General features: G+C 37.5%; 1 protein-coding gene across 8 annotated transcripts in view; it reads left to right on the forward strand.

Annotated features, from left to right (window-relative positions):
- The window catches only part of SYT1 (synaptotagmin 1), a 587,652-nt gene that overhangs the window by 481,490 nt on the left and 94,035 nt on the right, over positions 1 to 12,127 (forward strand). For all 8 annotated transcript variants that reach the window (XM_017946030.3, XM_017946032.3, XM_017946031.3 and 5 more), the window contains one exon: positions 1,465 to 1,582. In XM_017946030.3, coding sequence (XP_017801519.2) covers positions 1,465 to 1,582 — 118 coding nt within the window. The remainder of the gene's footprint in view (positions 1 to 1,464; positions 1,583 to 12,127) is intronic.

Genomic DNA, 12,127 nt, shown 5'->3' on the forward strand with positions numbered 1-12,127 from the left:
TGAAAGACTTGGAGCCGTAAACATATATGGTGATGTTTCCAGCACAGACATTACTTTAGCAGAAAGAGGCGCTATTTCTCCCTCACACATTGAATGTATTACCTCTCAATTATAGATAAATTACAACCTTTCTCTTTTGAAAAATGGATATAACGAATACACCCCCCCAAAAAAAAGAGGGGGGGAATTACATTTTCTTACCTGTTAAATTACATCTAGGCGCCTATTTCCACACTGGAGACTCTGGCTGACTTAACATATATGTCAAGTTATAGATAAAGACACATATAGTCATAATAAGGGTATAACTTGAAAGTGCCTTAGTATATGGCCTTCTGTAGCTCATTCCTATGTTAAAAGTCTATCTGCAGAAGTCTGACATAACTGTTGCCTTCTATAGCATCAGAATTCACATTTCATTGTGGGAAACACTAAAATAAGTCCTGATTTGCCATCCTGCATGTCAGAAAGCACTCTAGAGCCTGCAGTATCTGAGGGGCATACAACAAACTCTCTCTCTTGCACTCTCTATCTCTATCTCATGCTTATAAATGTGAATGCAAATTCTACTTATGTTGAACAATAATATAGTTCTTAATCAATCACCCTAGAAAATAAAAAACTTAAGGTAGGATAATGAGTAGGAGTCTTTTCCGAAAAAATGTAAAATTCCCTATACCATCATCATTGTAAACATTTGATCAGTTGTTCAAAAACGCCTGAGTACAGGACTGTTGAATGGTCTTTGGGCCTAAGGTATGGTATCAGCGGAATAACATGAGAAGTTATGAGATGCATTTGCATTGTGTTAATATGAATTTCCATTTTCTAGCCTGCTACTCAGATTTTTAGGATTAGGAAAAAAAGTTAGACCTCACTTAAGATGAGTAATACTAAAAATGCAAAACCTTATACTTTGTTACATTTCAGCTATCAGGAATTCAGAATTTCTCATCAATAAACAGAATTTAATGAAACACAAATGCAAGTCTTTTTCCCAAAAACCTAAATATAGAGTATTAGAGGTAATCCTATTTGAAATGTAAAAGGACAAAAATTTAGGTAGATTGATTAGACTAAAGTGTTAGGCTTTTTTCAAAGTTATTTAATAAAAATATGAAAATTTTGCCAAGAGTTTTGTAGTGCTATTCAGAGCAGACTCTCTTTAAAAGTCATGTTGTTCTCATTTCCTGCACCATTGAATTATAGATGTATTTTGATGAACATTAAAGTATAGATGATATTTGTTAAAAACTGAAATAGATGGTCTTAAAAAAGAATAAAAGCTGTTATTACTCTTGATACCTTAGTCAATGAAAGGCCACTGTGTAAATGCCAATGGATCTAAAATTTTCAAATTCTAATCAACATAATCCTCCTCTTGAAGAATTTACAATATATATGTTAAAACTCTATTTACTTGTATTTGGAAAATTACTAATGCTTTCTTATTGGTTTTCTTAGCAAGAGAAATTGGGTGATATCTGCTTCTCCCTTCGCTACGTACCTACTGCTGGTAAGCTGACTGTTGTCATTCTGGAGGCAAAGAACCTGAAGAAGATGGATGTGGGTGGCTTATCGGGTAAGCCTGCGGTGTTTATTGATTTTTTTCAAATGCTGTTTCATCGTGGATACCAAATGCATGGCGCACATGCTGTGACTCCCCACTCCTTAATTGATCACAGTTCTCTTTCCTACGGAGCCTGGAAGCAGTCTCAGAATTCATCCCAACACAGTGCCCCAGGAAGCCACTCTCAATTTATAGGAATTGGCATAGAAGATGAAATCTATTTTCCTTCTTTGGAGCCAAAGTATCCATTGTCTTTTTGATGGCATTGAAAGCTGAAAATGTTTGCTTCTTTTCTGAAAGGGAGTACTTATGACAGATTATAATTTTGTTGAGTGTGGAGTGGGTTTTTGGTCAAAATTCACCCACGATATAAAAAATAATGTTTTCTCTGAGACTTATTTATTAGGTATTTGATAGCCTAACATAGTTCCTACAATACCATTTATTAAAGACATGGTATTTCAACATATATGCATAATGAAATCTCTGTTTGAGAGTGAACCCCTATGGTAATGCATTTAATTCCACAGCTTACGTTGAGGATGGGAGAGATGTGGGGATTTAAAGTTCTATACAACCCAATCTCAGTAAAACATGGTGAATTACATATACCCTGCCTCAAAAGCAAAGTCAGCTCAAGGACTTGTCACTTCCATGGTTGAACATAATTTTTCTTCTTCTCCGTATGATTAAATCAATTATATTTTTAATTTTCCGCTAAATCATTAAAGTGTGAGGAATTTTCTTAATATGCCACAAGGTCATCATAAATTGACTGCAGTTGTCATTGTTTGTGGCTGTGAAATTATAACCAACATTACTGCTTATTCAATGCTTTCTTTAATAAAAATATTGCAAACTTCAAAAGGTCATCCTAAGGCAGCATGGTGATTTTTTATTCTGAAGCATAACAGCTAAAAAGTGCTACAGCTGAGCTTCCCCTTACTTATCCACTAATTTGTCAGCCAAATTCTCCTGGTACCTAACTTTATTTCTCTTTATAAATAAGTCATCTGGGGAAGCTGTACTAATTCTTTCATGTCATTAAGACCCTATTTAATAACTTGCTGTTTTTATTGTACCTAGTAGTGTAACACAGCAAATGTAAAGCAAAGAGCACAGTGTTCTCTAGAAATATAGAGTATTTAATGTGACTATAAATGAAAAACATGCAGAGAAATTTTTAACGACAATAACAGTTCACTCCCAGATTATTACTTAGTATCCTAAGGTAACTTCAGACACTTTTAACATTTCTCTGTCCTTTGGTTCAACAGCCAACTATCATGACATGATTTCTTTGTATCCTCTCTCTTATGCTTTATCCCAAATGTCCATGTCAACCATCCCCTCATCACCTATGTCTAGTACTCTGCTAGTCTTCTTAAGGCATCCTATATGCTTCAGCAGAATTCCAGAGCAGTTTTACCATGAAGCCAGAAAAGCTTCAGGGCCCCTCATTTGTCCTGGCTTCTTCCAGGGTCCCAGAAATGAATTCCCATCACCATAGATAGATATTTCTTTTTTTTTTTTTGAGACGGAGTCTCGCTCTGTCGTCCAGGTTGGAGTGCAGTGGCCGGATCTCAGCTCACTGCAAGCTCTGCCTCCCAGGTTCACGCCCTTCTTCTGCCTCAGCCTCTTGAGTAGCTGGGACTACAGGCGCCCGCCACCTCCCCCAGCTAGTTTTTTGTATTTTTAGTAGAGACGGGGTTTCACCGTATTAGCCAGGATGGTCTCCATTGAGACCAGAATTGAGCCATGGGGTGTCTGGGAGAGAGAACAGCCATGGGGTGTCTGGGAGAGAAAACAGATACCTCATGGCTCACTTTTTCACTTCTTCCAGGTTGCTGAAATGCCACCCACTCATGAGGTCTTAAGATCTCATGGTTTTAAGATCCATCCCAGTAGAACAAATCTTTGCCTTTTTTTAAATGCCGCTAGCCGTTTGTTTACACCCCTCAAACATCGTGCTTCTCTCTCACTAGACTGTGTTCTGTATTTATCCCTCCCACAATGCTCTCAGTGACGGGTAGCACTAAGCATAGCTGCTGAATGAATAATGAATTATTTACAAAGGAGCTATGGCCTGAAAAAACAACTCTTGCATTTCAAATGTGTCTAACCCACTTACCATTAAAATAACTTTAAGCACTTGGACGGTCTGTCTCAAAGTAAGTTGACCTATGTATGAGGAGAACAAAATTATATAATAAGATCATTCTAGGTAATTCAAATGCCAAAGTACATTTGCTGGAAATGACTAGTTAATTGGAACCAAAGTGGGTTGTTTTGCCAGAGTTTAAACTCCATCTGCCACTAACTAGCAATTTGACATTGCACAAGTTATTTATTTAACTCTTCTAAGCCTCAGCTGCATTATCTATAAAGTGGGAATAATGAGAGGACTTTGTTGATGATGCTATGAGAATTAAATGAAAGCACAGGGCCTGGCACAACTAAGTGCTCACTAAATACTATTGTAGTCTTTTCTATTAGTAATTTTATCAAATCTTGGTCTAAATATGCAACATGGGAAAGCAACCAATGGATGATTTAACCAATTACTTGCTTCAATGGGGAAAAAAGTTTATCTGATTGTTTGATGGAATTAGCTGATTAATTCAGGCAAACGTATCAGTAGGCCCACGTTTTGCATAGACACTATAGTGAATTAAGATAATTAACAAAACATTTGAGAAAATAAAACATGGAAACATATGTAAAATAATTTTCTTATTGCTCTCCAACAAAGTTGTTTCCTTCCTACAGTATTCACTCAAAATGCATTGCACAAAGATTTTGCCTCCATTGTATATCCATATGCCAAAAGATGCAAATCCCAGCCCTTCATACTTTACAGTGACAAGCTTAATTGGACTATGCACATCTCTACAGTAGATGCTTGCACTTGCATTCTTAATATCCCAACTTTCAAGTGCTTGTGAGCAACAGTGAGGATTTCTGAATTTAACTGCAGTCGTGTTGATTAACGACAGGCACACATTTTGAGAAATGTGTCATTAGGTTATTTATCATTGCACAAACATCATAAACACAAACCTAGATTCGGCAGCCTATTGCACACCTAAGCTATGTGGTATGGCTTATTGCTCCTAGACTACCAATCTACACAACATGTTACAATAATGAATACTGTAGGCAATTGTATTTATGTATCTAAACATAGAGAAGGCACCACAAAAACACAGTATCAATCTTACGGGACCACCATTCTATAGGCAGTCCATCCTTGACTGAAATGTGGTTACACAGTGCATGATTGTATTTGTATTGAGATCTTGACTCTTGTAGGCTGCAAGACTGTTCTTCAGGAGCGAGTTGGTGCTGTAGAATACGTGTAGGATTTTTTGCCTTGTACTTGGAAAGAATCAAGCCTTCTGCCTAGTAAACATGCCTCAATAGCTTCGTTGCCTTTTACACATCTCTGTGTGGCGTAAATCTTCCTTCAAACAATAAATGTTTTCTACTTGGGAAAATTGGGGAAGAGAATAAAGAGGTCAAAGTGAAGGCACTGGAAATGTTGAGGATTCCCAAAGGTATGAGGCTGTGTGTCTCATAGTTTTGAGCTAAAGTATGTAACTTTTATTCCTAAATTTATACCTGTGTAAATTCCCAAGTCAGAGACTAATCAGATACTTTGCTTCTTGTCCCTATTTGTGTCACAGCAATTACTTTCCTCAAGTTTGGTGTTTCACTTTGTTTTTTGTCATCTCAGAAATTTGACACTTCTGAGTACAGCTTTAAAAAGGAATGTCAACACTGTAAGTTTAGTTTAGGCTTTCTATTGTAAATTAAATGAAATTCTGAAAGTTTTCTATTTAAGGACATGGCTGTTTAAAGAAGGAAACACTAAACTTTAAAATCAGCAAAAATTGAAGTGATTATAGCTTTTAAATTTTGATCTATTCAGTAGAAATTCTGTTTTTCTACTTCAATCTGAGAATTATTTTTGACTGTTAAAAAGTCACATTATCAGTTAGAGAACGGTTTCTAATTTAGAAATCTTTTTAAACTTGGTTTTCTCATGTGGTTCTCATGATAGCACTGTGAGGTAGTTTCTGAAGATGACATTCTTATTTTACCAGTGAGAAAACTGAAGCTTAGAGGCATTAGACAGTGTCCATAAACTATCTTCCTGCATGTGGCACACAGATGGGGGTGTTCATTACTTGCGATTGCTCTTATTGCTACTGACATTTGATCTCAGCTGACCTGAGGGTAGGACTGAAGTTCAGATCCCCCTGTTCTCAATGCAGAGGACTTTCCAATGTAGCATTCAGCCTTGCCCACACCCCTACCTTCAAGATGGGAGAGAACGAGGATTCCTCAGCTCTAACCTGCGTGAGGTGCCTCCCTTGCCCAAAGCCAAAACATCAAGATGAGGTCCTCACGGTAGAGAAGACTAGAAATGGAGTCTTCATGGATTGTTGGAGATGGAGGGATTCTTGGAGACTGGGGAAAATGTTCGTAAGTGTAAACCCTTATGGATTCTCCTAGTCAAATAGCTCCAGGGCAGCCCCTTTCTTGCCTTCTCAGAACCACAAATTGATTTTCTTGCTTCACTTGTGGTTTCTGGCAGATTCCTCTTCTTGCTGGGCCCAATATGAAACAGAATGTGGTCTCACAGACCTGTTACACTTCCTTCATTCCCTGAAGCTAGCATGTAGTTCTTTTGAGACTTCTTTCGGTGTTTGTACTGCTAGTAGCCATGGAAAATCAACAAGGATAAAAAGTGTATCGTCCTTTGATGTGGTTTGCATTCACCTAAATTGGAGGAGTAGGGAACATAATAAAAGTATGTCAAGCATGGGGGCAACCTGGAAACCCATACAGTAAAGGGCTGAAATCACATGTAGCTATTCCAGCAGCTTCCTGAACATCAAGGAGCTAGCGGGGTGGCTAGGAGGTGGGATCAGGTCAACAAGGGTTGCAAAGTGCTCTCCTTCATCATTTTTCTGTGCCTTTCACTCTCTGTTCTTTGCCCCATCCCTAGTCCTCTTCCTGGCCATCCCTGGTCCTGCCTTGTCACTATGAAATGAAATCTGTACTGTGAAAAGCAACATTTGGAGCTGTAGAAGAGTTCCCCCAAAACATCTAAGTCTCTAAAAGAAAAGGGAAATGAAATGTTTGAAAGTGGCAGCAACTACTTGAGGGAAATGATAGAGAGGGAACAGGGGACTCGTGGTGATGAAGGAGTCGCCATCACTGTATGTCACACTGCCAGTGTGTGGATTAGCTACTGTGACTTAGGCCAGCAAAATTTACCCTATCCCTCTCCTTCCACCCACACACACTCTGTTTTCTGGAAAATGCCATTTTTTAAATGTTATTCGTGGGTTTGTCTTTTCTCTATCTCCTTTTCTACTGTCCTAGAAATGTAATTTGGGAAATGCAGCCAGATTTAAATATTTGAGATCATTTAGGAAAGAGCAACTCACCCAACCTCAGGTAACTACTAGATTCCAAGGAGAAACCATGAACCAGCAGAGGTAGGTCATTCCCTTAGGCAGCATTTATCAACATGTGATATTTTGCATAACTCCATCAAAATCACCTCAGGTACTTATTAAAAACTAAGATTTCAAGGACTAATTCAAACCAAGCTGCAATTGAATATCTAGGGGTGGGCACCTGGAAATTGCATTTTAAACAGGTCCTCCCCATCCATACACACATACCTATGTTATTTGTATGCATCTTAAATTTGAAAACTATACTTCAGAGGCTTAAAACACTATGTCATAATTTTAACTGAGGCCTAGGTCAGCAAGTTCCAAGTTAGAATTTTTTTTTTTTTTTTTTTTTTTGTCAGTAACATAGAATACATCTTTTGCTTTATATAATGGAATTTCCTCAAATAAGAAGTTCTATTTCTTTCATCAGTCCAGTATCCTCTTCCCTGAAAAATACCTTGCCCACATGTCTAAATTATTATCTTTTTTTCTTGAGTCTCCTCCACTGAAAGAGGAAATAAAAGCAATAGATGTTTCCTTTGTACATTCTGAAGCTATTTCCTAATACCCTTGACTACCACCCTTATCTGTCCTTCCACTGGTGCTGAAAGCACAACAAAGAAAAACACTCCAAATTCAATTGATTTGAACTAAAAGCCACTAGTCTGGGAGCCAGGCCAATAAATAAAATGGCAAAAACTTATTTGAACCAATTAGATAGGGATATGCAAATTAATTGGCCATGATATCAGGGTCAAGCAATAATATGCAAATAAACTGGCATCTTATTGAGCTAATGGGACAGGAATATGCATAATAAGTTGGCTGTGATGTCAGAAGCTTCATCATAATTTTAGGCATGAATGTTACAATATAGTATCAATTCTGGGACACCTCAAAATGCTTAACTACAATATTGATAAAATAATCTAAATTCCTAAAACGTGAACAGATTGGTCTAAAAAACAAATGACAAGTCTTGAAACTGGATCATTCTAGAAAATGAGTAATTAGAAAGGATTATAGCCAAGCCCGGTACAAGTTGGGACCCAGGCACAGTTACTCGTTTCCACAGAATGGATAGAAATGCTATGCCTGAAGGACTAACAGTTTTAGAGAAATGAGCAGACGTGAAATCAAGAGAAATAAGTGATAGACTGTAATGTATTTGTTCAGAACAGTTAGCCCAAAAACTCCTAAGTAAATTCTTTAGCCAGCAAGTATATATCCAATCAGTCAACAAACATCATGTGAAAACTCCTTTGTGCCAGGCACCATGCCAATCTTTGGGAATATGAGCAAAAACAGCAGACACTTGCATAGCAGAATGTGAGCCAGACACTGTTCTAAATGCTTTACATATGGCTGATTTAATCTCCATTACAACCCTATGAGGTAGATACTATTTTTAATGTGATTTTATTGATGATGGAACTGAAGGACAGAGAGGTACATAACTTGCCCGAGGTCACAGGATTACTATTTGACAGAGCTAGGATGTCAACCCAAGCAGACTGTCTTCAGACTCCAATGAATAAAACATGATGTCTAGGTCCTTATCATTGCTCAGCAGGTTCAACCTGGAGAACAGGTGGGTAACTACATGCTGCAGTTTGAAAGATGTCCAAAAGTGACCTGATTCCAAATATCCTCTATACTCGAACTAAAATTCTATCATGGAACTCACTAACATAAATCAGTTGGTTGACTGTTTAATTAGTTCTTTGGCTACTTAGACAGCAAAGGTGAGATCAACAAGTCCATAACACCAGACATTGAATAGTCATCGATGATTTTTATTCTGGAAAGGACTGTATCAGTTTCTTCCTAATGCACAGATTGGTATGTTATTTTTAGTGACTTATTCTTCATACACAAAAGAGGATGAGACACAAAACAGTGACATTTCAGCTGTATCTGTACAGGTGCAGAAGAGAGGTTGCCGAACATGGTGGAAGAGAGTCCAAGTTTAAGGGATTTGGGTGCCTTTTGGAGATTAAAGAAAATTTTTACTGACAACTAAATTTTAGCTAGGGCTAATTCTGTAAAGGAGTACGTGATATTATTGCGAGAGGGGCAGTATGATATAGGAGTACAAAAGCTTACTACCCCTGTAGATTGTTATGGCACTCTTTGGGTCAAAATTACATATATAAATATTAAAATTAAAGAAATTTGAATTGCAATAGACAACTTACCAGGAAAATACATCTCAGCTAAATAATGTTAACCAGAGAAATCTATGGATGAAGAAGTAGAAACAGGGAGGTCTGTTCTAAGGCACTTTCACCAGTCACTTAAAACTTGTAATTCTGAAGGTAAGACAAATGTTTCCAGCCATTGAAATGCAAAGCTCAGTGGGTAAATTAAAAAAATCTAGCTAAGCTGAGTAAGCCTAAAAATGTGGTAGATGTGCTTCATTTGGGTCAAGCTAAAAAATAATACACTGAAGGGAAAACATGACCCGATTTAGAGTACAGAGAGTAATAGGATCAATTATAAATCAAGAAAAATGTCACATAGAACCATCTATTGAAGACATTCACCCAGTGAATGTGTCTTTTTTGCTACCCCAAAAAAGGCTTGATGGTGTCACAGAAGATTTTATAAATAAAAGGGAAGGAAAATCCCCTACCTTTGTCCAAGTCCAGAGCTCATTCATGTGCACAATACACAGAGTTTTGGTTGTCCACCTCAGGAAAGACAGTGGTGTTAGATAACTATCTGCTGGAGGACGGCAGCTACAATAGAGGGATGAAGGGGCTGTGTGTGAGGACAGGCTAGGAACAGTGGGACTTTGTGGTCTGGAAAAGGAAGGCTGAACAAGGATACGATGAAAGTCTGAAAATCTTGAAAGGTAGAGCTAGAGTAATACCTACCTATTTATCACATCCCACAATACTAGAATCAGGAAGTCACCTTGATGTTTGAAAGAGAATAGATAAAAGGGACAGCTATTCAGGATGATCTCAAAGGCACCTTTCTACTCAAAAATTCTTTGTCAAATTTTCTTTACTACATTACAGTTGGGTTGTAAATACGTGTTGCTCTAGGAAATGGAACAGATTGAAATATAAGACTGAGATAAATGTATGTCTGTTTTGTGTTATAGGCTTATAAGGAGACATCTCTAAACCTTTGTGTTGTCTTGTAGGAACCCCTCAAGCCTTTCCATGGGTAACCATAAATAGCCCACAGCTGCATATCTCACTAATCCAACCCAGAATGCTTACATTTGCATTCTTGAGTTGGACACTTCTATTCCCTTCTCTTCATTCAGTAAACAGAAAAAAAAAAAAAAAGGAAGGTCGGAATTTCTAGCAGGTAATTGCACTGGGAGGAATAGAGCCCCCACAAATTCCTATTTTTAAAAATTATATTTAGTGGGTTCTCCCAGGAGATATTTGGGAGTTTCTAATAAAACTATTAAAAACATGTAGCAAAAGTCAGTGCTTATTTTCCCCTTCCTTTTATAAAGGTATAAGATTCCTGATAGTAAAGCCTATAATAGGTGACAAAAGCATGCAAAGGTTTGAGTCTCAAACTCTACAATAATGCTCAGAAATGGAAACATCAAAGATAGTCTTTAAAAAAAAAAAAAAAAAAAACTGTACTGGCCAGGTGCAGTGGCTCACATCTGTAATCCCAGTACTTTGCCAGGCCAAGGTGGGAGGATCGCTTGAGCCCAGGAGTTTGAGATCAGCCTGAGCTGCATAGTGAGACCCCCATCTCTACAAAAAAATTAAAAAAAAAAAAAAACTAGCCGGGAATGGTAGCGCACACCTGTGGTCCCAGCCACTTGGGAGGCTGAGGTGAGAAGACCTCTCGAGCCCAGGAGGTCAAGGCTGAAGTGAGCTGTGATTGTGCCACTGCACTCCAGCCTGAGTGACAGAGCGAGTCCCTGTCTCAAAAAAAAAAAAAAAATTGTACTTTATTAAATCACCTCTGCTCCCAAAAGTATATACTGTTTCTACTTGGTTCCTTAATACCCTATTCTTAATCTCAGTTATGAAGATATCATTATTGTTCCCTTTTCACCATAGTCTTGCCACCTGCTGCACCATGAGCTACTTTGAGAGCAGGGATTGTGTCTACTTATGTCTCTGTTCTCAGAGCCCCTAGCATATATGCTGAAGAAACAGACTTTAATATACCCTGCCTAAACAATCAGTTATGAATTTTTAAATTCCACTAATCTAACTGATTATTTTATCTCATCTTCCAAATGATCTGACTTAGTTTCATCACTTAATGCAATTATTTTGGCATCATATAGTAGTAATCCTATTATAATAGAAATAACAGCTCATAAATAAAAACCAGATAATGGAATTCTTAAAATCAATTGGTTATTTTAGCCATCATTTTCAGAAGATTTTACTTCCTTCCTTCATTTCCCCCTTCCCCACCACCTTTAGTGGTGAAAAGAAGAAAAAAGAAGCAGACTATCTCCAAGAGATAAAAGAAGAGAGTGACACAGAAATGCACACATTACTGTAGTTATACCTCAATGACAGTCATAAAGGCATTTTCAAGGGAAAAAGTAAAGACAGAGAATGATCCCCTGGTCACCTTTTGCCCAGCATGAACAGATGAGGCAATGATTCAGCATCTTACTTGCCCACTGTTTTAAAGACTAACTCCTTATCAAAGGAAGCCAAAAGACCATAGCAGCTGACTGCCTTCTTGAATTACTAATGGCCTAAGTTTGGTGGCACATCATTTTCAGTGATGACTGGAAAACTAGGAGGCTTTCTATAATTTTTTTCTTTCAGAAATAAATGATTTTATTTAACTTAAAAAAGAAATAAGCACATTTATTTTATATCCTCAGAACCACTGAAACTGCTTTTACCCAAAACTAAAGCAACATGATTAAGAAATTAATAGATTTCAAACTACTGATTTCAGTCAACAATATGATGGTGTAATTAACTAATAAAGTGTCCTGTTAACAAAAAAAAAGAGCTGAATGCACATTTCGTGATAGTGCGCTTGCAGAATTACTACATATACTACATATACATATGAAACTGCAAGATTACTCAGTAATCTACTGATGCAGCTGTCATTTGTTGAGAAT

This window comes from Papio anubis, chromosome 9, assembly GCF_008728515.1.
Source record: "Papio anubis isolate 15944 chromosome 9, Panubis1.0, whole genome shotgun sequence".
Lineage (NCBI taxonomy): Eukaryota > Metazoa > Chordata > Mammalia > Primates > Cercopithecidae > Papio > Papio anubis.